The 27485-nt window shown below is 39.2% G+C and overlaps 1 protein-coding gene across 1 annotated transcript; it reads right to left on the bottom strand.

The window, feature by feature from the left end:
- Positions 1-15272: 15272 nt before the first annotated feature.
- On the bottom strand, positions 15273-16676 carry LOC141638174 (uncharacterized). Its single transcript, XM_074447587.1, has 2 exons — positions 15825-16676; positions 15273-15692 (listed from the first exon to the last, which is right to left on the bottom strand). Exons 1-2 carry the CDS (start codon positions 16674-16676, stop codon positions 15273-15275), a joined length of 1272 nt encoding a protein of 423 aa, XP_074303688.1.
- Between the last annotated feature and the right edge of the window lie 10809 nt (positions 16677-27485).

Here is a 27485-nt window from a genome sequence, read left to right as displayed (position 1 = left end):
GGATTGATTAGGGTAGGATTTTTTCTTTCATTTTTCTCGGCCCATTTACGAAATAAGGAGTATTATTTCCTTATTTTTGGTTATTCCAAAAATGTATAAAATGTGTTAAATTGTCATCTAGTGAGGATTGAACCCATGACCTCTTGATTTGTGTACCCTCACTATTACCACTATGACACATTCAACTTGTTGATATTAAATATAACCGATTACATTTAATTACGAATTAACAGATTAATTCGTCCAAGCTAACATTACATACATTTAATTAAATATAACTTATTATATTCAATTTACGAATTGACAGTTAATTCGTCTCAACGAATATTATTTAATCTTCATTAAATAATTGTCTCATCAACACATTGACTAACTGTTTAGCCATATTAGGCATCATTGTGATCATATTTCTATAACCACATCTCTCAAACACATCCTATAGGTGTGACCTTTAGGGATCAGTTGATCACCGCCATCTGTATGATAATAACGTCAAAGTTTCTAGCAAGCCAACCGTTATTAGGTAACCGTTAATCAACTGATTAAATATACGAAGTATACCCTTGTGAACCTGTAAGAGATTTAAAAATGTTATCACACTAATTTGTGGAGGACACAAGCTCCAACAGATCCTGACTTCGGTTAACCCGAATACAGGACGGATCAGATGGCAAGCATGCCCACTTTACTTTGTATTTGCAAAACGCCTTTCTAAGACAAATGGATCACGTTATGCACCATAAACCTAACTCGGTAAATGGATGTTTAATTTCCGTCTTGCATGCAAATCAACACTAAATCCAAATTGACATCAATTACTTGATATTTGGATAAACAACTGACATAGAAAGCTTACATGTTAGGTTTAAACTTGTGGATGCACATTCATGCATTTACCCGTTTTATCAACTTTTGCATTCAACCAACCAAGATCGATCAGTAGAGGCCGTTATCGCGGGCGGGATTGGTTTTCCAATTAATGGGCTTCCTAATACGTACCTTCACATCTTACTCAGAGACTTTGGATAGTGGACGACCTTATCCAGGGCGAACGAGAGTCATTCTAGAGATAGGATGCTAAAGAGGGACGACTCCTTATCTTTAGTACCTATGTCAAACACCGCTTTTTTTGCCTTGATTGACCTAGGTATAAAGTGGATTTGAACGGGTTCCAAGCATCCCACAAATGCTTGGCGGCGACTCCGAACATCTCTTAAATCGTTTCGAGACCCTTGCCGAGATGAAACTGACCGATTTGAAGCGATCCACTTAAAAGCATTTTTATGCCACCGAGCGTGGCTTTCAGACACGTCCACAGATCGGCTTAGCGTGTAGGTGACCCGTGTCCACACATGGACTTAACAACCCAACAATCATATCAACTTCAAAGTCTTTCATAGCTTTAATCTATGAATACCCAGTTGCTAATTTGCAAGACTCAAGATGAAGGATAGTTAGATAATTGAGAAGTTGAGAAACAAGGAGCTAGTGACGTTGGAAGAGTTGAATTTTGGCATCAAAATTGACAAAGATTAAAAGTTTGGTTTAAAAGGGGGTTTTTGAATAAGAAGAGAAGGGGTGGTGGTGATAATCAGCAGCCATTGATAATAAGTAGGTGCCATATCAAAGAACGAACCCCACACGTCACGTGGTGAAGGTGTGGTTGCTCGAATTGATGGCTGCAAATCTTTGAATCGATGATAAAGGATGCATTGTTGGAAGGCGATGGTGATCGCCCCACCTAGTGATTTATGATGGTGCGAGCTCGATACTCTGGAACTGGGTTTGCGTAAGAGAAGGGCAGGAGGCCATGAAGTTCTGGGTTGCAAGTAGATGGAGAGGGAAACAGAGGAAGAGGAATATGAAAAGGTTTGAAGTTTGCAGTAAAATAAAGAAGAGGCAAGAATAATTTAATCGGGTTAATCCAAGTCATAAACACAAATCCATGTCAATGCCTTATAGACACCTAGTTAATGCTAAGTCATATTATCCACTTCACACTTAACAATGATAATTAACGTAAGTAGACGAAAATAGTAAGTAAGGTTACGCCTAATGGTTAGTAACAAAGGTTAGGGGTATCTTAGAAGTTCTGAAAATTATAGGGGCACCATGTAGAGATTCAAAAAACACAGGGGTACTATATAAAAAATGTGGGATTAATCTGCATGCATCCTTTTAAATTTAAGGACTATAACGAATATATTATGATGAATGCTAGTCATAAAATTAAATTACATAAACAAAAAGGTAAAGAGATGAAGAATCAACCTTCGATCCTAGCAAATTCGGCCTAAGAACAATATCGCAATGATATTCGCCTATTAGTTGCACCCAAGACGATATGAGAAATGCCCTTAACTTGTTGGTAGAATCGATCCCCAAATTTCAGTAAATTAATTAGGGTTTTTGTTTTTTGTGTTTTTTAGATGAGAGGCAAGAATGGGAAAAAGAAAATTAGGGTAGAAAAATGATCTCTCCTCTCCTCTTATGTAAACCGAATAAGAGTTAAATGAGGGAGATATTTTTCTCCAAAATTTCGGCCCAAATCCGAAATTAATAAGAAGTATAATTTCCTTATTTTTGGTTATTCAAAAAATGTATAAAAATGTGTTAAATATAAATTGTCATCTAGAGAGGATCGATCCCATAACCTCTTGGTTTGAGTACCCTTACTATTACCACTATGACTCATTCATCTTGTTGATTAAATATAACCGATTACATTTAATTACGAATTAACATATTAATTCGTCCAAGCGTACATCATATACATTAATTAAATATAACTTATTATATTCAATTTACGAATTGACAGTTAATTCGTCTCAACTAATATTATTTAATCGGCATTAAATAATCGTCTCATCAACACATTGACTAACTGTTTAGTCATATAAGGCATCAATGTGATTATATTTCCATAACCACATCTCTCAAACACATTCTTTAGGTGTGACCTTTAGGGACCAGTTGATCACCGCCATCAGTATGATAATAACGTCAAACTTTCTAGCAAGCCAACCGTTATTAGGTAATCGTTAATCAACTGATATAATACGAAGTATACCCTTGTGAACCTATAAGAGATTTATAAATGTTATCACACTAATTTGTGGAGGACACAAGCTCCAACAAACTCCCACTTGTCCTCACAAGTGTATGTGCGATAACCGATTCTCATATCCTAAAATTTCTCCCACTCAATGTAAAACAATTTGCAAATCCGTATTCACAAAGGTCGTATTTTACAAGCGATCATCATCAAGAGTGGTTTCCCCGACTAGAGAGTAACTTAACTGATAAACGAATCATCATTCGAGTATGGCCATGCATTTCAGTTACAACTCCTCGAGCGGCCCTGAGAAATAACTATACCTGATAAAGGTTGGATATTTTCCTCAGCTCGAATCCTGCAGATGTAAGCACAGTATGAAATGACCCAGAAAAAAATCTACTTAGCCTCCGATTCACGGATCGACCGCGTGAGAAAGAAACCAAAGTCGCCAAAAACGCCTTAATCTCAAGAGACAGTCGATAGTCAAAAGAATCGACTCTAGTAACATAATGGATGTCCTATCCACGACCTGGCACCGAATGTTTTTAAACATTTAGGACTCCATTACGTTGTCACAAAAATTTGTCCTACGAGGTATCGTTATATCTCGCATCTGTGATCGATCAGTCAACCGTTTTGACTTATGGTTCATTGAACCCACCATCAATCGACTGCACAATATAATAGCCAGAGTTATCAGCTCATTAAGGCGATTACGGACCAAACAAAATATAATGTAATTCAGTTTACTCTGTGGCGTTCAATGTTGTCAGTACAATCCACATAAAAAACAAAATATAATATTAATACGATGAAGTTATAAATAGTATATGAAAAAGATAATGTATCAAATTCATAATCAACTATTACAACTCAGGAACACGTTTAATTCTCATGGAAATAACGTGCCCTCCATGCTTATCATATTTTAATGGCTCAGTAGTAGAATCTGCTACAACTTCCTATTTAGAACTATTCCAGCTGACCGCAACACCATTAAGAGTAAGAATGAATCTAGACTAAGATTTCTAATCATCTCGATCCATTTCGAAGCTAGCATCTGCGTAACCGGTTGCGCATAGCTTAATATCTCCTCCATAAGTCAATACCCAATCCTTAGTCCTCCGTAGGTACATGGATTCTTTTGGTACCGACTCGTCATACTCAATACATATGCCACGTCTGGACGTGTGCATATCATGGCATACATGATTGATCCTATAACTGATGCATAAGGAACACGACTCATGCGCTCAACCCCTTCAGGCGTCGTGGGTGACTGAGACTTGCTCAACTGCATCCCAGACGTCATTGGAAGGTTCCCCTTCTTGGAGTTGGTCATGCTGAACTTCTCAAGAATCTTATCCAAATAAGACTCCTGACAAAGTGATAACGTCCGTCGTGATCTATCTCGGTAGATACGGATTCCCGATATGCGTTATGCCTCACCCAGATCTTTCATCTGGAAATGGTTCTTCAACCATTCTTTAACCGAAGATAGGAGAGGAATGTCATTCCCAATCAAGAGTATGTCATCGACATACAATATCAAGAATACAATATTGCTCCCATTCGACTTGATATATAAGCATGGTTCCTCGACCGATCGAGTGAAACCATACTCTTTTATCACCTGGTCGAAACGATGATTCCAACTCCGAGAAGCTTGCTTAAGTCCATAAATGGAGCGCTTAAGCTTACATACTTTCTTAGGATGTTCAGGATCTATGAAACCTTCGGGTTGCACCATGTACAACTCTTCTTCCAAATAACCGTTTAAGAAGGCGGTTTTCACATCCATTTGCCAAATTTCATAGTCATGAAATGCGGCAATCGCTAAGATTATCCGAATGGAACGTAGCATGACTACAGGTGCAAAAATCTCATCATAATGCAATCTGTGCACTTGAGTGAAACCTTTTGCCACTAGTCGTGCCTTATAGGTATCTGGTTGCGCGTCTACAGAACGCTTTATTTTATAAAGCCATTTGCACTGTAGAGGTTTTACCTTAGTAGGTAAATCAACTAGATCCCATACGTCATTCTTATACATGGAGTCCATCTCGGATTGCATGGCTTCGAGCCATAGCTTTGAGTCGGAACAGGTCATAGCACCTTTATAGGTAGCGGATTCATTACTCTCTAGGAGCAAAACGTCATTCTCCTCAACCATACCAATGTATCTGTCCGGAGGATTAAAGACTCCACCCGACCTCCTAGGTTCCTCAGGAATATTAACCGTATCATCAGTTGGAGGAACAACTTCCTCCATCCGTTCCTCGGTTGTTGGTTTTGGAATCTCCGACAGATCGAAGGTTCTATTACTTGTCTTGTTCTCGAGAAATTCTTTCTCTAAGAACGTCGCACTAGCCGCAACAAAAACTCGATGTTCGACAGGCGAATAAAAGTAATGACCAAATGTTCCTTTTGGATAACCTATAAAGTAGGTATTGACCGATCGCGGGCCGAGCTTATCCTCGTGTCTCCACTTGACATAAGCCTCGCAGCCCCAAACCCGAATAAAGGACAAGTTAGGTACCGTTCCCTTCCACATTTCATATAGAGTCTTGTCGACAGCTTTAGTCGGACTTCGGTTAAGTATAAGAGCAGCTGACAAAAGAGCAAAACCCCATAATGAATCAGGCACTACCGTGCTCGGATTGCATGGCTTCGAGCCATAGCTTTGAGTCGGAACAGGCCATAGCACCTTTATAGGTAGCGGATTCATTAGTCTCTAGGAGCAAAACGTCATTCTCCTCGACCATACCAATGTATCTGTCCGGAGGATTGGAGACTCTACCCGACCTCCTAGGTTCCTCAGGAATATTAACCGTATCATCAGTTGGAGGAACAACTTCCTCCATCTGTTCCTCGGTTATTGGTTTTGGAATCTCCGACAGCTCGAAGGTTCTATTACTTGTCTTGTTCTCGAGAAATTCTTTCTCTAAGAACGTCGCACTAGCCGCAACAAAAACTCGATGTTCGGTAGGCGAATAAAAGTAATGACCAAATGTTCCTTTTGGATAACCTATAAAGTATGTCTTGACCGATCGCGGGCCGAGCTTATCCTCGTGTCTCCAGTTAACATAAGCCTCGCAGCCCCAAACCCGAATAAAGGACAAGTTAGGTATCGTTCCCTTTCACATTTCATATGGAGTCTTGTCGACAGCTTTAGTCGGACTTCGGTTAAGTATAAGAGCAGCTGACAAAAGAGCAAAACCCCATAATGAATCAGGCACTACCGTGTGACTCATCATGGATCGAACCATATCAAGTAAGGTTCGATTTCTCCGTTCGGATACACCATTTAATTGAGGTGTTCCAGGTGGAGTTAACTAAAAAACGATTCCACAGTCTTTAAGGTGTTGATCAGACTCATTTGAAAGATATTCGCCACCCCGATCTGAACGGAGTGCTTTAATCTTTCTAACCAGTTGGTTTTCAACCCTGTTCTGGTATTCCTTGAATTTCTCAAAGGACTCAGTTTTATGCTTCATTAAGTAGACATATCCATATCTACTCAAATCGTCCGTGAAAGTGATTAAAATATCTATAGCCATCTCTAGCGGTAATTGACATAGGCCCACAAACATCAGTATGTATGAGTCCTAATAGGTCACTAGCGCGCATTCCAACACCTTTAAAGGAAATTCGAGTCATTTTGCCAATGAGACATGATTCACACGTGCCATATGTAGAAAATTCGAATGCGGGAATAGTCCCATTATCGACGAGTTTCTTTACGCGTTTCTCATTTATGTGTCCCATTCGACAATGCCATAGATAGGTTTGATCTTTGTCACCAACCTTTAATTTCTTATTATTCATGTGTAATACTTCGGTGGTTTGATCTAAGATGTAAATTCCATTCATGGAAACCGCTTTGCCATAAATCCTTTCATTGAAAGAGAAAATACACCTATTATCCTTTATTAAAAATGAAAATCCGTCTTTATCAAGTACGGAAACTGAAATAATGTTCTTAGACAAACTGGGTACATAGTAACAGTTATTTCAAAATAACTCAAAACCACTAGGGAGTTGGATTACATATGTTCCCTTCGAGACAGCAGCAACTCTAGCTCCATTCCCGACTCGCAGGTCCACATCACCCTTTCCGAGAGGTGTGATGTTTCTTAGGCCCTGCAAATGATTACACAGATGAGAACCACAACCAGTATCAAGTACCCAAGTTCCAAAACTTGCATGGTTAATCTCAATCATATGAATATAAGATGACATACCAACAGGAACGACGCGGCCTACTTTGATATCCTCACGGTACACGGGACAGTTCCTCCTCTAATGTCCAGTCTTCTGACAATGGTGGCACTCAATGTCACCGCCCTTGCTCTTTGCCTTGCCCTGTGAGCCACTAGTCTCACCGGGCCCACTCTTACCGTTTCCTGGCTTCTTGAATTTTGGCTTACCTATAGTTAGGTCGCGTGGAGCTTTGCCCTTACCTTTACCCTTGTTGGAAATCGTGAGAACATCCTACTTCATGCTCCCACTCAATTTCATATCCTTCTCGGTCTGTACGAGAAGGGAGTGTAGCTTATGAGGACTCTTTTTCAAGTCATTCATGTAGTAGTTCGCCCTGAAAAGGGCAAAACCATCGTGAAGAGAATGAAGCATACGGTCAATGACTATGCTCTCACTGATTTTACAATCAAGTGCCTCCAATTTCTCGACATTCTCAATCATGTTAAGAATGTGTGGGCTAACCGGTTGGCCCTTTTGGAGTTTCGCATCAAAGAAGCGACAGGTATGCTCATAAGTAACGATCCTCGGTGATTTTGAGAACTCGTTAGTGAGCGTGGTGAAAATCTTGTTCGCACCTTGAGCAATGAAGCGTCTCTGCAAATTGGTTTCCATTGCAAAGATGAGTACGTTCTTTATCGCACCCGCTTCCATAACGAAATCACTATAGGCAAGTGACTCGTTAACTCCCGCATTGGGGCCTGGGTTTACCGATATTGGCTCAGGTAAGTACTTGAGCTTACCGTCGCAATGGCAAGCATTCCGTAGTCTTTGCCTCCCGATCCGCAAAGTTGGAGATATCATTTTTCAGTCGCGTGTACTGATTCATGTTGTCCATAAAAACTTTCAGCCAGGACTCGCGTCCAAGTGTGGCACTAGGCATTGGGATTTCGTTATTTCCAGCCATTTGTTGTAACATTAATATAAACGTGTTCTACACTGCGAAAAGAAGAATAAATAATAAGCATGTGCATCGATTTTAATTTAAGTCTAATGAACTAGTGTCATAACGCGAAGACTCAAAACATTTATATAATTGACCTTCCTCAAGAATTATATAAATGACCCAAGACTCAATTATCTGTAAATTGATAAGCTAACCTTTTAGCTAATTCCACCATTAGAATGCTTGGTCGATAAATTTCTGTAAATTTTATCTTTAGTCCATCATAATCACGAGAAACTCTTCGGACTATGATGTTGAGGTAAACTAAGTCAACACAAACTACTTACCCAACGTAGAAGGGGTCATATTATGCCTACCGACGAAGAAGGGATTCATAGTTGTTTGCCCTTATAAAGACTAATCTTAATTTCCGTTTTAGAGGAAGATCCCATCAACTTTATTTTAATTCATTTTAAGTGAACTAATATCTAGCATGCGTGAATGAATAAACTAAGGTGATGGCTTAAAAACATGTGACATCTGTATGTCTATGAAAACTAACATACAACCTATATGTTTCAATTTTCATGCATTTTAGTAGTAGGTGGTTTGGTTTTAGGCGGAAAATGATGCATAAACTATCATGTGAATGAAAAGCAATAGGAATGAAAAACGTAAAAACCATAAAAAAAATCCTAGTGTGGCCTATCCTATCAAAATGAACATTAAATACAAATTTGGAATCCATCCTTGGACCCGAGAAGCTTGTCTCGATGTTCCATCTTGATCCATGTAGCGGGAGTGAGCTCCAATCTCCATCTTTAATCTTCTTTGAAAATTACAATAAATAATTTACATAATAAACCTATTTATTACATTCTAATTTCAAAACCCAAAAACTAATGAAAAATAAAGGAGATTCGAGATCTCATAATTACATAAAAATTATGTTTCCTTCATTACGAAAACATAATTAACTAAGGCCACACTAAGTATTACAAATTACAACCGATTGCAAAAAATACGTAAATAAATTCATTCAACGATTCATTCAACAAAAGAAAAGCATCAACTAAAAAAAAATTAAATATGCAAGACATAATTCTTTAATTATGTTGATTAATTTTATCCAAAGCACCTATTTAAATTATCAAATTAAGTGACAATTCCTCAATTAATCACATTAATTTCAATCTTAATTCATATTAAACTTGTAATATGAATTTAATCCATCAATATTTTAAACTGCTTTAAAATAATTAGGTATCTAAGAATTATGAACCGCTTCACAATTATTTATCATACATTGCAAATTTAATGTATAATCATTCTAGGCCAAAACAAAACAAAAAAAACGAAAACAACCTTTTTTTTATTTTATTGGTCTCGGCATTCCCAAAAAAAAAAAAGGAATTTTTTTTTATAAAAAAAACTCTCGGCATAATTAAAACAACCCGTTTTTTTTTTCTTCTACACGGTTTTTCTGTAAAAACCGAAACAAACAAATTTTTTTTTTTTTATAATCTGCCCACTGTGAACGGTAACCGAAACAGAAATTTTTTTTCACGGCTCAATTAAAACAAGAACCCTAATGCCTCCTTTTTTTTTTCTTTTGCGGCAAAAATGCCCTAGAACAAAATCGATGAAGAAAATCGTTTATAGTTGCTATTTAGAACATGATTAGCATATGAATTAATAAAACATGATTAACCGTATATGCCAAAAACTATATAGCAAAAACAATTTTTTATATCATCAACATGACGATTCTATTTGCATTTTAACTTAATCTTCATTAAATCAAAATCTACCAATTCTTCATATGATAATTTTAACTGATTAAAACAACAATATGAAAAATAAAATTGGAAATAAATCATCAAACAAAAGAAAAAAAAAACAGAAAATAGACGAGAAAAAAAAAACACCTCTCGGCAAAAAAAAAAAAATTTCAGCCGAAATCCCCCCCCCCCCCTTTTTTTTTTCAAAATTCCTTTTATTGTTTACATACAATTTTTATGAAAATCATCAAAATAAAATTCGTGGCCTTGGCTCTGATACCACTTGTGGGATTTATCTGTATGCATCCCTTTAAATTTAAGGACTATAACGAATATATCATGATGAATGCTAGTCATAAAATTAAATTACATAAACAAAAAGGTAAAGAGATGAAGAATCAACCTTCGGTCCTAGCAAATTCGGCCTAAGAACAATATCGCAATGATATACGCCTATTAGTTACACCCAAGACGATATGAGAAATGCCCTTAACTTGTTGCTAGAATCGATCCCCAAATTTCAGTAAATTAATTAGGGTTTTTGTTTTTTTGTGTTTTTTAGATGAGAGGCAAGAATGGGAAAAAGAAAATTAGGGTAGAAAAATGATCTCTCCTCTCCTCTTATGTAAACCGAATAAGAGTTAAATGAGGGAGATATTTTTCTCCAAAATTTCGGCCCAAATCCGAAATTAATAAGGAGTCTAATTTCCTTATTTTCGGTTATTCCAAAAATGTATAAAAATGTATTAAATATAAATTGTCATCTAGTGAGGATCGATCCCATAACCTCTTGGTTTGAGTACCCTTACTATTACCACTATGACTCATTCATCTTGTTGATTAAATATAACCGATTACATTTAATTACGAATTAACATATTAATTCGTCCAAGCTTACATCATATACATTAATTAAATATAATATATTATATTCAATTTACAAATTGACAGTTAATTCGTCTCAACTAATATTATTTAATCGGCATTAAATAATCGTCTCATCAACACATTGACTAACTGTTTAGTCATATAAGGCATCAATGTGATTATATTTCCATAACCATATCTCTCAAACACATCCTTTAGGTGTGACCTTTAGGGACCAGTTGATCACCGCCATCAGTATGATAATAACGTCAAACTTTCTAGCAAGCCAACCGTTATTAGGTAATCGTTAATCAACTGATAAAATACGAAGTATACCCTTGTGAACCTATAAGAGATTTATAAATGTTATCACACTAATTTGTGGAGGACACAAGCTCCAACAAAAAAACCTTTTATTTTTAAAAATATCATAGGGTTATGCCCATTATACCCTTATCATTTTAACACCCCATTTTCCTATTTGTTTCATAATCAATAATTTTCTCTCTTTCAGTTTATTCCCTCCTCTAACCACCACTCATGTTGCCAGCACCCCCACCGTCCTCGTCCACTTTGCATCTATCAACCAATGCCCACCAGATCCGCCATTATAACAGTTTTCTCAAACTTGACACCATTCCTGTATTAGCATTCTCGTCATCAATTTATGCATCATCAGATGGATGAGTACGAGGGTACAACAACAAGAAAGAAATGAATTAATACCAACTAGTTTTAAACCCGTGCAAAATTGCACGGGTATGTATTTGGGTCGGAATGAATGTTTTTTTTATGAATATTTTTTTTTGCATTCCCATTTGTAATTATGTACTTTTATTATTAATTATGTAATTCATTACGATTATATGTAATTAATTTATTCATTCCGATTTTATATAATTATTTCATAAAATTATCTCTAAGCCAGATATTGTAGCATTTTTGTATTGACAGAACATTTTTAAGAAATAAATTCTTTTGCACACCAGTGGGACCCACCAAAAACTGAATTTCCAAAAAAAAAATATGTTGTATATATGACGTGGCTCTCTCTCCATTCAGTAAATGCTCCTGAATTAATAAAGATAGGATTATTAGTAGTAATATTGGTATCTATACCAATATCCCGGAGGCCGCCGTTCTAACCAATTATTAGTAGCCTATTAATGGTAGTACGAGTGTACGACACCGACATCAATTTCTTGCATTAATTCTCCAGTAGTCATATGCGGTGGAATAGTAAAAATGTCGGATGATTCACTGTTGGTATCTATACCAATAATGGGCTATTGGGAAATTAATATGCATCACACCACCCCTAATTAATATTCTCATTCAAAGTTTTTTTCCAGATCAAATTTTGAAGTGTCACCTATCGCATATCAAATTTCTGATCTTTTAATTTAATTTCCAGATCCAATTTTTTTTTTTTTTTTTTTTTTTTGGTACATAGGAGGGGCGAAGCCCCATAAACTTAGTGAATTGCTATTACACGGGGAATAGCTACCCCAAAAATGTCCTCTCTAAGAATGGAACGGAGTGCTTCATGCGGTTGATCCATGTGCTGAACTAGGGTGCTCGAATGAACTCCTCGATTTGCTAGAAGGTCTGCCGCTCGATTAGCCTCCCGATAAGTGTGTTCAATTCTAACTATCCAACGAGGTTCCTTTATCAGCTTCTTGCATCTTTGGACTATGAATTTTAGATTGTTGCTAACCAGTCCGTCCTCGAGGATAATCTTAACACATTGTGCGTTGTCCATATGAACTAGCAACTTCGGAATATGGATAGATTTTGCCCTTTCCAAACCCGCTAGAAGGGCTAGAAGCTCCGCCTTCATCGATGTACGATACCGCAAGAGAAATGAAAGGCGAGTAATAAAGTTACTGTCTCGTCTCTAAATACGCCACCTCCTCCGGCTGGACCCGGGTTTCCTTTAGAGGCACCGTCAGTATTTAATTGAGTCCATCCGTGTGGGAGAGGCAACCAGCGGACAAAGATTTCTTCACTAGACTTTCGTGGCTTGGGTATGAATATATCATGCATATCGAATGCTTGTTTCGAGCTTGCGAATTGTTGGAAAAGGAACGCTTGAGGTTCGACTGGGTTGTCACTGTCTCGTCCAAAAACCATATTATTCCTCCATCTCCAAATCCACCAACACGTAATCGCAAATTGCATTGGCCAATCTGCGATGGAGATAATATCCTCGTTCCCCGCATTCCTCGACAACCAGTTCGAAAAAGACATAGAGTAAAATTGGGTATGTGAAGCTTGAATACCAACCAAGCTCCAAATTTGTTGGGAAATAGGACACGATCTGAGTAAATGCTCGGTGGTTTCCTCGGCTTCCTCACACCTGGGACACATGGGATTATCCCCCATATTTCTCATGACCCGATTAACATTGACCATTAAACGCCCATGAGCTGCTAACCATATAAACATTCGAATACGTTGTTGGACCGGAAGGCGCCAAATGGTTCTCCAAACTGGTGGCTCGTCTACAGCAGCCGCATCAAAGCCCTTTAAAAAACCCAATGCGGATTTCAGTGAGAACTTACCAGAGGACGATCCTTGCCAGTATAGCGTATCCTCGAGGTCGGGGTCGTGTACCAAATAGATTGAAGCCATCCTCTGTAAAATATGTTGCGGCAAGAAGTTGGCAAAATTATCCCACTTCCAACCGGAGTTCTCACACCACATATCCCCCACTGTCACATCTTTTAAATCGTCTGGAATTGGTGATAGACTATAGTCGGCAAGGCGCGCACCATCAACCCATGCGTGCTCCCAGAAGGAAGTTCGTCTACCATTACCCACCGCGGTTGCTGTGCCTCTAATTATCGTCTTTGATTGTTCCGTAATTCCAGCCCACACGTTTGACATGTTAGCTTTTGGTTGGAATATGTCAATATTACACCGGTTATTGCAGTACTTTGCCCGCAAAACACGCGACCATAGCCTAGTTGGCTCCGTAAGGACTCTCCACCCTAGCTTAGTAAGAAACGCTGCGTTAGCTTGCCTCGCTGATGTGATGCCTAATCCTCCCATCGACTTCGGTTTCTGAACATTCTCCCAAGAAATTAGATGAATAGATTTCTTGTTATCATTTCCACCCCACAAAAACCTACGCGACTTTCGATCAATAGTATCACAAACAGTCCAGTGGGATTTTTGCGGTCATCTTGTAGTTTGCGATCGTGCTCAACGTCGAGTGGACCAAGGTAGCTCAGCCTGCTAATGAGAGACGTTTAGTGGACCAGCCTGCTAAACGTTTATTTATTTTTTCCTCTAAGTACGCAAAAGTGTGTCTAGTCACTCTCCCATTAATAGTCGGCATCCCCAGATAAATCCCTAGGTCGTTTGTCTCCTCAAAATTCAGTGCCCTCGAAATCGTTTCCCTTGTAGTTTGAGACGTATTACTGGAGAAAAAGACTCGTGATTTGGCCTCACTAACTTTCTCGCCTGAAGCGTTGCAAAAGTTATCAAGAACATACCGAATAACAAGGGCTTGGTCCTCAGTAGCTTCGGCAAAAAGAACCATATCATCCGCAAAAAATAAGTTTGTAATGCCTGGGCCACTACGAGAAATTTTAAACGGTCTCCAATTTTTATTTCGAACCTCTAGATCGATAGCCTGTTGCAGCTTCTCTAAACACATGACAAATAAATAGGAAGATAGGGGGTCTCCTTGTCGAACCCCTCTAGAAGGAATGAATTGCTCAGTTGGCTCTCCGTTCCATAGAATCTGCATCCTAGTAGAAGATACACAATCCATGACCACATCCACTAATAGATTAGGGAAGCACATATCTTTGAGGGTATCTTGAATGAAGCTCCATCTAAGGCGGTCATATGCTTTCTCCAGATCAATTTTTATTGCCATGTACCCTTTATTACCTTTCTTGTTCCTCATCGAGTGGATGGCTTCTTGAAAGATTACAATATTATCAGTTATTTGACGCCCCAGAACAAACCCGCTTTGAGTCTCAGAAATTACATGTGGCAGAACTCGTTTAATCCTATTAGCGAGGACCTTGCTAATAATTTTATAAGCGACATTACATAAACTGATGGGACGGAACTGAGAAATAGTTTCAGGAGTATTAACCTTGGGGATAAGAACCAGATGCGTATCATTAAGTCCCTCCGGCATACCCTTGCCCTCCAAAGCTTTGATAACCATATCGCACAAAGAGGATTGTATAAGATGCCAATTATTCTGATAAAAGAGAGCTTGAAACCCGTCCAGACCAGGCGCCTTGAGGGTCCCCATATGAATGACGACCTGTTCAATCTCGGCAATATTGAAAGGCCTATTTAGCCACTCCCAGTCTTTAGCATTGAAATCTTGAAACAGATTCCACGGAAGAAGATCCTCTGTTTCGATATTTTGTTCTTCAGTGTATAATTTTTTTTAAAACTCAATAACAAGAGACTTAATATCGTTAGGATTCTCCATCCACTCCCCTGCTTCGTTCTTAAGAGTAGTGATCCGGTTCCTCCATCGTCTGACAAGCGTACTTACATAAAAGTACGACGTATTTCGATCCCCATCCTTTATAAAGTCTACTCTCGATTTCTGGTACCATAGTAATTCTTCTTGCGCTAACACCTCATCCAACTCCTTGCGAAGTTGGGCCTCTAATATTATCAGTCCACGTTCCCGAGTAATGGACAACTTCTTTTGGCATCCTGCTATTCTTGCTAACAACCTGTTCTTCCTTTTGAAAATATTACCAAAAATTTCAGAATTCCACTCTTGTAGTTTGTTCGAAAGGGAGTTTAGTCGAGAAGGGAAATTTCCATTCGAAGGCCAATTATTGTCCAGAAACTCCTGAAATTTCTCGTGCGTCAACCAACAAGCTTGGAATCGGAAGGGCTTTCAAACTGTACTCAGAGGGGCAAACCCATTGGGAGAAATAAGAATAGGGCAATGGTCTGACTGAATTGCGGGAAGATGACGTACCATAGCATTTTCAAAGATAGAACCCCAGTCTGCATTGCATAAGGCTCTGTCTAGCCTTGCGCTTTGACGGGTCTCCATTGTATTGCCTCGTGCCCATGTATGTGAGGCCCCCATAAAGGCCAGTTCAATGAGATCACAATTTTCTATCCAGTTATTAAAATTCTCACACCTCCTTGCCATATTACTATCCCCTCCATGACGCTCCGCTAACGATCTTGTTTCGTTGAAATCCCCTGCTATCATCCACGGTATGTTGTTATTACTAGCGAAGTTTTCCAGCTCTGCCCAAAGCTCTCTTCTATTCGAAGGATCTGGACTTGCATACACGGCTGTAAAAAACCATGGATGCTCCCCGTTTCTCGAAATTTCAAATGTCATGAACTGCTGATGTTCCATGACTGGGTTTACAGTCACAACATCCGTCTTCCAATAAACCCATATCCCTCCACTAAAGCCTATGGCATTAATGCGAGAATGGCCTTCATAACCGAGAATATTACCTAGCTTAATAGCGTGGTCTCCTGCCATATGTGTCTCCACTAAGGCGAGAACCGTCGGTTTATACGTTTTAACTACGTCTTTAATGGCGGTTATCTTTCTCTTATTACCAGTGCCTTGCACATTCCACACCATAAAGGTGACATGGGGTAGGTTGGGACATAAATTTGGTACTCGGGTACTCATAAAATCCGGTATATAATTTAGAGAGGATAGATATGCTCGACTTACAAGCTTTAGAACGTTGTCAATACTCCATGGTATCGATATCTCTAGCGTTAGATTCGAAGGCTTGTCCTTCGTTAATTCGACTCTGACATCCATGACCGGACTCTCCGATATCATCACCGCCATATAGGGAGCGTCCATCTCCGGCCACAACGGTATCTCTACTGATGCTGTCGGTGGTATCACTTCGATTTGGGGGTGTTGTGGGAGGAATCTTGGTTGAGGAAGAGGGTGGTCTAGATAAGATAAGTATGGGTGGGGATCCATTGTTAGATTCGTTGGTTTTGGCTGGTTGGGTCTGGGTTCTAATGCTCTGTTTTTCTTGTTCTGATTTTTGATTAACTAGGTTGTTGGATTGGGTTGAGATCCAATTTTCAAGTGTCGCCCATTTCATGAGTATCCGTAATTTAATTTGTGTTTGTTATTAAAGTTATACAACAAATTGATGTCTAAAGATTGGAATTATAATTAATATTTGATCAATATGTAAATTCAAATGTATAATTGTTGAATTTGTTAAGAATTTGATTAACCTTTAAGAGAAAAAGGAAAAGAGAGAATTTTTTGTTTTTATTTTTTGAATAAGGGTAGGTGATGGAAAAGTTATGAAAAAGAGTATAGGAAAGAGTAAAACTTATACACGAATGAGCAACTACGATCCCATAAGGGAGTCTTAATTCATAAATAAACCATCCGCAACAACAATATCTACAATATACCTAGACAGAGTGACTGTAACACCTCCTCCTTACCCGACCAAGGTAATTAGGAAATGTTACCATCTCGGTTTCCCGAGGCAGTGAAATCGGAATTACAATTAAGAAACTTCTTTAAATAAATAATAAGTTTAGTAATTACAAACATAGACGACTCAGGACCAAACATAGGCAGTGAAATCTAGATGATTATACACCTACTGGGGATTTGAGCTGGGGGTGGAAGAATGTCTGCAGAGTTAAGGAGAGGTTGAATCCAGGTTACTGTCAGGGTCAATGGGCGTTGGATCCAAGAGGTTATACTGTGAGTAGTGGGTATGAGTTATTGAGAAAGAAGTTTCACCTATACAAAGGCACAAATATATCCGCACTCATGGTCCTTTCCCAAACACAGATTCATTGGGTGGCTCATTGCAAGAGATGCTCTACAGGTGAAGGACAGATTGTTTGCTCAGGGAATTAGTCCAGATGATACTTGTTTGCTCTGTGGGAGAGAATCAGAAACTCATCATCATCTATTCCAACAATGTGTGTATAGCAGGTGCATCCTTGAAGGGATGGCAAAACTATGTAATGTTTCTCTTCCAGCTGATGACATTCTCTAGTGGATTTGGAATCAGCATTGGTCCAAGGTGAAGAAGGGTGTTCTAATGTGTTCCTTTATGGCATGTTATTATCAGATTTGGCTGCAAAAGAATCAAGTCAGATTTGAGTGCTATCTGTTGTTGCCTGCTGTGTTGTTGGAGCAGATCAGAAGGGTGGTTAAGCTGCGTATTAGTGCTCGTTGTAACCAAATTTTAGGCATTGATAAAATATGGTTAAGGAGTATTAACTTGTGTAAGTAGAGCTTAGGCTCTTTAAAATAAATTATACTCAAAATGGATAGGTTGTATTAAACCTTGTTTGTGCTTAATGGAAAATTACATTTCACAAAAAAAAAAAGAAATACAACTCGTCTATGGCTATGTCATCCATGATACACTACTCGACTCCGAGTCCAAGGCGCGGCCCAAATCCCGATCACGTCAACAAGCAAAATATGTATATAACATGCTCCCTAAAAGATCGGAAATATCATATGAATCGACAGAGGCCACCCTGGAAGACAATTACACAGACACACAAACATCGGTTTCAATAAATAAATAAAGTTTGACACAACTCAGAGTGTGTGAGTATGCAACATGACTATAACAGGAATGAAACTGATGTGAATTTAGCGGAAGCAGAAGACTCGTGATTTTGACTCGACATTTTGAATTTTGTAATTTTTTTAGCTTTTTGAAAATAAGGGAAAAAGAAAGGATATTTGTCGCGGTTAGACCTATAACCACGCCAATGGTTGAATTATCCGATACTCGTCGAATAACTCGACTCAAACTAAGGAGCACGTCCCTCGTTTAAGCAAGGTTCGAAATACGCGTTTCGACCTCTTAAGCCAAAGCACTTGTGTAACGACACAAATAACCGAGACAAGATTTTAGAGAATTAACTCAATTTTTATCAAAGAACATATGAAAAACAAAATACACAAAATAGGCCTTATATAGCCTACCACACGGCTCATTCAAGAGAGCTTTGGTGATTTTTTTTGGACCCTTAATTCAAAAGCTAATTAATCTATCCTAGTTTTCTACAAGCTTATTTAAATTTTTATGCAAAAATAATACTACAACAAAAAACTAGAAACAAATAGAAATAACTAGAATAGGATTAAATGATGGTGCATTGATCTTCTTTTCCCCTTTTCCCAAGCTTGACCGTGAGCCTCAAGCCTTTATTCCCATTTTTTTTTTATTTTTTTGTGCACTCCGTGATACGGTATTTCCCGTAGAATTTTTCGTTTGAAGCATCGTACCGCATTCACATCAGAAACGCTATCAAACAACCACCACTCCGGTACCAGGACACGCCCAGACGTACCCACAATCACCACGTTATCGGGACCTGCCCAGACATACCCACAACCACAAGTAGGCACGACGCAATTTTTGGTCCGGTTCAAACTTCGTCGTCAAAAGCTACCAACCAAAACAATATTTATAACTTCACAAACTACTCTTAGCAAAGAGACAAGTAAAGGTCGGATCCCAAGGGACGGGTATTGGTGTAGGATTTTCAATTGCAAATGATTGTGTCTTAGGGTGTCACAATTTGGGTTGAGATAGGAGATCAAATAAACTAATCAACAATATAAAAGTAAGGTAATAAAAACAAGCAAGGTGATTAAAATGAGATGTAAACAATTGATTAAAAGTACTAGGGTGTCATGGGTTCATAGGGGATTCATGCGAGTTGATCATACAAACATGTTCTCTGCTAGATGCAAGCACTTATTGTTGTGATGGGATCGAGTTGGTGTATAAGCTTACAATCCCTAAGAAGGTTTGGGTCCCGGAGCCGAATCGATTAGATTGTACAACACCTACAAGTCGACTTAAGCCACTTTAAGCTCTTCTGACCTATGTATATTCAACTATATGCATGGTCTAATGAGACTCGAGTTGGTGTATAAGCTTACAAGTCTCATTGAAAAGATAAGTGATGGGTAAAAAAATGCAAGGATTCATAGGCTCGCATTTCATCAAACATAACATGTGCATAAGTTGAAATCACAACAAGCAAGCAAATTAATTATGAAAACATATTAGATTAAGCATGAATCAATCCCCATGTTGGTTTCCTCTAATTCCCCATTAACCCTAGTTAAGGAAACTACTCACTCATTATCAAGTTTAACATGCTATCAAGGTTGTCAATCATACTAGCAAAGCAAAACATAATGAATAAATGAAAATGATTAACAATAATTAACAAGGTTAAGAGAGAATTATACCTATGAAGATGATTCCAAATAATAAAGCAAAGAATAATAGAAGTACTTGATGCTTGATGGAAGGTTGTCAATCCTCCAAATAAACCCAAATAATCTTCTTATTATCCAAAATAAATGAAGACCAATAGAGAAATTAAGGAAAGATTAAGTATTGAGATTTGTATTAAGACTAAATTAAGATTTGATTACAAGATTAAGGAATGATTAAAACTTAATTAGGAATTGGTTACTAATTGACTACAACTTGATGCTAATCTAGGTAGTACAATGGAGTATTTATACTAAAGATTAAGTACGAAGATTAGGGTTACTAAGGGCTTAAATGAGTATTAAGTCCTTAAGAAAATTTGAGGAAATGCTCCTCTCGAAGGAAATGAGCATTTCCGTTTTACAAGTCTTGGCACAATCCGTGCGTCTTGGGAATTGGCACGGGCTCTCTGGGCTGTGTTCCGAGCGGATTGTCTGGAAGACGCTCGGATCCTTTGGCTGCAAGACGAGCGTCTTGGCCGTGGGATCCTCGGATGGTGGTGGTTGGAGACGCTCGGATCGTCTGTGATCCGCCCGGATCCCACGGCAGACTGCTTCTCTTCTTTTCTTCCTTCATAATCCGCGAGGATCATTCCGGGGATGCAAGGCTCCTTTCGTCATTGCCCATTTCACTTCATTATCTACATAGGCCTTATAGTGATGTCTTCTCTTTGATTCTTGGTCATTAGATGCGATCAATTTAGCTCCATTTCGCCATGTAAATGCAAGGTTAGCACTCCTTTCCTACCAAGGGGACAAAACCTCAAAGAATATGCCAAATGGGAAACTAAAGATAGTAAATGACCCAATTATGCACTATAAAGCATAGGAACGAGGTTAGTTCGGGGACTAAATGTGCTCAAATATGAGTCACATCACATGCCCAAACCGAACCTTTGCTCGTCCCGAGTAAAGAGGTGACAAAAACTAGGACCCTTATTCAAACTAACCTACTAATATAACCGATGTTAGACAATTAGCGGGTCTCACTCCGCCCCTTCAATTCACAACAAGACAACCATGAGATAGGATGCCTTCTTGCAAGGCAAGGCGGGGCTTGCCAAAATGGCGACACATCCAAGCATTAAAGCACACAAAACAAGTAATGGATGCATCTGCAAAAATGAATAGCCACTTTCCTCATCTAAGTGGCGGAAATTATCTAAAAGGGAAGCAATCTAAGGGTACACACTCCTTCATAGATATGGTTTCTTCAAACTACTAAGCCTAGAAGGATACCAATAAATCACCTCCAAGTTGTGTTAAGCTAGGGTACCTTTGTCCTCAATCGTTAAATGCTTTCGTCAAGAGTAGACTCCCTATGGTGTTAGAAACACTGGAGGATCGCGGAATTCCCCTTCTTGCCTAGACAAGAAGAAGGATCGTCCCCCTCTCTACCATGCACAAAAGTGGATTCGATGGGTAAAGGGATCATTTGTATTTGAGTTTCATATGGGAGTTTGCTTTTGTTGTTGTTTTTCCCCCAATTTCTTGTGGCATTTGACATTTGAGAACAATTTCTTTTTGCCATTTCTTTGATGTTTGGCATTTCAATACTTGACAATTTAAACTTTTTCTTGCACTTTCTTTTGAACATTTTCAAAGCTACCCCATTTGTAGTGAAGGTGCTTATATTTGAAGCATAGGAGTTTTCATTTTTGTTACCCCTCTTTTATTTTGATGCAATTGCAAACTTTTTGACTTTTCATTTCAATTCTTGAACTCAAATTTTGAACAATTTTTGTGCCCATTCCCTTTTTGATGACAAAATGTGGTAGAATATGGAAGATGGTTGCATGGTTTCAAGGGTCACCTTGGAATAAACGGTAGCTAAGGAGTTATCACACCACAAGGTACTCTTAACTAGGCCTTAATCCATGGGTCAAAGGATACTAGCATGACACATCCTAGGGTGTTTTACAAGTATTCTAACAAGCAAAGTCTTAAGAAGAAAAAGTATCTACAAGGGCCTTATATACACTTGTCAAGCTTCCCAAATAGATGTTTTCACAAAATGTTTCCTAAATGCAACTATATGCCATGATGCAACTAACATTTATACAACCTAATACATATGCTTCTACCAACTAGTATGCCAAATAATCTAAACGCAATCCTATAATCACATTGTTTATACCGCATCAATCAAAATAAAGCTACATAGTCATCAACATAAAGAGGGAAAATGAGATTGGAAAGATCATACCATGCGGTCTTCAATATCCTCATGTCTCGGATGTGGCGTAGTCGATCAATGTGAAAAAGGATAAACAAGCAAACAAGCATATACAATATATACAATTCTACACTAAAAAAGGAATGAACATGTTTTTGGGTTTTTCAATTTTTCAAATTTTTATGGTTTTTATGTTTATGAAATAAAAAAACATGTTTTTTGTATTTTTCAAAATTTTTCATTTTTTATCATTTTTGTTTTAAAAGTCATATTAGAATTTCCCATCCCCACACTAGTATGGATATTATCCTCAATGGCCAATACGATAGGAAATTATGCAAGCTATATGTGAATGCATGATTTCTATACTAAATGCAAAATATATGACATATAAATAAGTGATGCGAACTACACTATACTATATGATGCATGAATTTTTGTTTGGTTGGAGAGCATAATTTGAGTTAACTCCCAATGCTTATGCTTGAACTTCCCCAAACCAAATGAGACACTATTTCTAATGTCAAAAATGGGAAAGTTCATGCACAAGAATGCTATGCATGAAACTAAATTTGCCATTTTGGATTTTACATGGTGGGAACAATTAATTTATCACCTTAATGTTGCCAAGGTGGAATAATAGTCCTTCGCTTTTACAAGGACACCACAAAAATGAGACAATCAACTATAAAACAAGTTAACAAAGCATGAAATTCTTGTCATGAAAAAAGAAATGAGGGGGAATAAGAAAAACTTCACTTTGGCCTTGATGGGTGCCTCGTGCCCGCCCCATCTAGCTCAAAGGTTGTCATCATCCCCTCCGAAGTCACTATCCCAAGGTTCTCTTGATGCACCACTCTCATAAAAGTCTATGAATTCATCCCCCTCACTATTCAACTCCACCGTGTCACCACCACTCGATTTTTCACCCTCTTCTTCTTCTTGACCATGCGCTCCACCATTGGCGTTTTCCGAATTTGGAAAGAGGATATTCATTTGGGCACAAGAGGGAAGCCTTCTCTCCTCACTAATGTGTCCTTGCCGTGCCAATCGGTGGAATTGTGGATACAAAGCATAGTAGTTGTCCACATTGGCCTCATATTGCCGTAGATGCATGTCTTGAAGTATACCCGTGACAAAATCATCCCTAGGGAGGATGAAGGAATTCGGATGATTGTATGGTTGGTATTGGAAGGGGTATGGTGGGATCACAACTTTCTCATTGTCATTTGGTTGGGTTTCTTGTTGTGGAGGTGGAATAGGAGGTTGGTTTTGGTTAGCCCAGTTTGCATTTGTCGGGATGAGGTAGGATGGTACTTGAGAGAGGGGTCCTCTTCTAGGTGAAATCTTTGTCAATCCTTCCATGGGGAGGTATATAGAGGTGCTCCCTTTGATGATCCATTTTATCCTTTTTGCAAAGCCCTCAAGGGCTATCCAATGATGTTGTTGTAGAAGTAACATTTCATCGATCCTTGTTTTTCCGGGAAGAGGGGTGTAGGCATTGTTGTGGTTGAAGTTGGGGTTAAAGTGTTTTGTAAGCTTGGTTACTAACCCTCAATTAATAATATGTATCATGCCATCATCATCCCCATTTCTAAACTTGGCCCATTTCTCAAGAAGTACTAGGGGTGCATTAAAGTGGCAACCATTCCTCCCTTGTATCCTAAGGTAGGACTCCATGAAAACAAGATCGAGTTCATTAACGACCGCGGGATCGTGGCGGGCTAGAAGAGTTCTTGTTAGAAACCGGTAGGCGTATCGAATGATGGGGTATTGGATGTATGAGGCCAAGCATTCTTTCATGTAAGTAAAGTCGCGACTGGTTAGAGCTCGTCAAAGAGGTGCTATAGAGTAGTTTCAGGGTCTAGATGTTCGGGTAGACGAAACATCGAGACCTAGCACACTCGCAAATTCCACTAATGTCATCATCCGGGTTTCATTCTCAAGACGAAATTGCACACAAATTGTATTGTTTATGGTGGAGATCTTTAGGAAGCTCAAAAACTCAAGAACCAAAGGCCTATAGGTGAGCTCATGCATATTGAACATAGAAGAAAGACCAAATAGCTCAAATAGTGCCTCGGTTTGGTGGTAGATGCCGAGTTTTCTCAAGGTTTCGTGGCAAACAAATTTAGTGGGAAGAATGTTCTTACCGAGTAAACGATGAAAGACAAGCCTTTGGATACCATTAACAAATTCAATATTTGAGAATTCATTGAGTCTTGAGAGATCTACAACTTCTTCATTTTCCCTTCTTAGAGTGTTGAGGTGGGAAGTTGAGGAACTTCTAATCACTCTAGCTCTCCTCCTTTGTCTAGGTAAGGACCTTGTTGGTCTCATCTTGAAATAGATATTGAATTTGATTTGTTGAAGAGGATATTCTTTGTAATTTGAGATCTTTCTTGAAAATCCTAGATTTTGGGGGTTTTTGAATTAGAGAGATAAGGGTATGCTTTTGATGTGTTGTGGGTTATATGAGAGGGGATTTTATGTTTTATAGAGGAAGGAAGAATGAGGTGTCATGAAATGTGTGGTGGGAGGAGTTTATAATTGTCGAAAAAAATAGAAGAGCAGGACGGCAGGGAGACGAGCGGGCCGTGCTCGGGACGCTCGGATCTGTGCTTCAGGAGACGAGCGGATTGTTCTCAAGACGCTCGGATCCAATGTCAGAGTGAAATCCCAGATTTTGAAGTAGCCAGGACGCGCGGATTTCCAATGAGACGAGCGTCTTTGGCCTTAGACGAGCGTCTTCTACTGGGGACGCTCAGATTCATAATCAGTCTTCTTTTGGAGTTCCCAACCCGTGCTGAGATGCGCGGGTTTTCAATGAGACTATAACACCCCATATCCAGAGGAGCCTTAACTAGGTCTTCCTTAGCATATAAGGGCATTACCATCTCGGTTGCCCGAGGTAAGTAATAATCAAATGTCGATAAAAGAACGATTATGTTATATTACAAGTGATTTAAAACCAACAAACATAATAAAAGTTACAACTCAAGGTTACTCGCTATTACTATCAAATCTCGTGAAGACTCATCCCTGCCCGGACTCCAGCTATCAACGACATCAACACCTGCTAAGACAGACTGCTCACCATAAGGGATCACGGCAGACACATAAAACAACAAGACAACCACACATGGTCAGTACTGAGATAAGACATGGCAAAACCAACGACACCTAGCAATACAACACAACACGATCAGTCACACACATAATCACACCCACTCCAATCAATCTCCGTCACCGACTGTCCACTGGACCAACCCTGCCAGTGGGGGACCGCAGCCGTTCCCACCTAAGCCCCGCTCATCATACCGAGCGATAACCCTGTCCCATTAATGTGCACATCCCCTCCCGTGGCGGGTTCCACGAAGGGCGAAACTAGGGCGTGAAGCCACTCTCACAAGTGACTCCACTCAGCCGAGAATGCATCTCGAGAACCAGAGACAAACAATCACAAACTGCTGAAATACAACAACAACCAACAACCGTATATTTGCTGCCACACAAACACAACCACAACACAACAACAATGACACAACGATCAACACACTAGACTATCTACAGAAACTGAGTAGGCGAACCTACCTTTAAGCAACTGCAACCAATCCATGCCAACATACGACATATCCAGCAATCAAGCAATGCCTATAACCACAACACAATCATCTATTACTATCAAGCAAACCCTAACTGCAAAGACAAGGATACAGATGATGATGACGACATACCTACAAGGAGAAACCCGTGAAAAGACCGCCGCCCGACTCAAGCTATGCTCTCCTAAGGCACAAGGACCTTCAAAAGGCTTCCATGGAGGTTTTATGGTGAAGGGAAGGGAAAGGGGCGACTAAAGGATTGAAGGAATGGTGCGGAAATGATTTGCGGATTTAACAAAACGCGATTAAAACCCTCGCTGAAAACCCGGTACTCGATCGAGTGTCCCACATACTCGATCGAGTGACCCCCTACTCGATCGAGTAACCACGTTACTCGATCGAGTAGCCTCTACTCTATCGAGTACCACAGATAACTGGCAACCCAAGATTACTTGGCACGCACTTCTAAGGATTATTCCCACTCCCAAGGTCACTCAACGCTGGTCAAAGGGTCCCTAAAAGGGCGGGTATTACAGAGACGAGCGTCTTTCTGCGGAGATGGGCGTATTCCTCTGGAGATGCTCAGATACATAGTCAGTGCAGGTTCTCCAATTTCCAGGTACCCCAAGATGAGCGTATAGTACCCATGCCGCTCGGATTATGCCCAAGACGAGCGAGTAGAGCTCAGGACGCTCGGGTTGTCCGCTTTTCTCACGGGCTCAGGTCTGCCGTGGGAGTCTCTTCCTTTTTGGTCTTCTTCTCCCTCAATTGATAAGAGTGCTTCCCCACACTTGAATTTCTAAATCCTTCATTCATCAAAAGGGTTAGTGACCCTCCCTTTCCTACTCTCATGTCAAAAATCATGCTTCTTATGAAAATGCAATAAAGTTAAAAATAAAAGTGAGAAGAGTTAGTATATTTACAAATGGTGGTTTGGAGAGGACTCCACCAAACTCTCTCTCTTTGATGGTCTTCTCATGGAGGGAGAGGCCCGAGGCGGATGACCTTGACTTCTCCAATGAATGCTCCTTCATAATATGGTTTCAACCTTTGGCCATTGACTTTGAATTTGTTTCCATCTTCCGACTTTATCTCAAAGTCTCCATATTTTCCTACCTCGGTAATCACATAGGGACCCATCCATCTGGAATTCAACTTCCCGGGAAAGAGTCGATATCGGGAGTTAAATAGAAGGACTTTGTCTCCCTTGTGCAAGGCCTTTTGCTTGATTCTCTTATCATGAAGCAACTTTGTCCTTTCCTTTTAGATCTTGGCATTCTCAACGGATTGTAGTCGGAATTCCTCCAACTCTTGGATTTGCATTATCCTCTTTTGGCCACTTAGCTTGAGATCAAGGTTGAGAGCTTTGATTGCCCAAAAAGCTTTGTATTCTAGCTCAATTGGCAAATGACATGCTTTTCCGTAGACTAGCTTGTAAGGGGAGACTCCTATGGGAGTCTTATAGGCCGTCCTATAAGCCCAAAGAGTGTCATCAAGCTTCATACTCCAATCCTTACGAGTCTTGTTGACAACCTTCTCAAGAATTTGCTTGATCTCTCTATTTGAAACTTCAAC

This window comes from Silene latifolia, unplaced genomic scaffold (assembly GCF_048544455.1).
Source record: "Silene latifolia isolate original U9 population unplaced genomic scaffold, ASM4854445v1 scaffold_193, whole genome shotgun sequence".
Taxonomy (NCBI): Eukaryota; Viridiplantae; Streptophyta; class Magnoliopsida; order Caryophyllales; family Caryophyllaceae; genus Silene; species Silene latifolia.
This window is presented reverse-complemented; position numbering and strand designations above follow the sequence as displayed.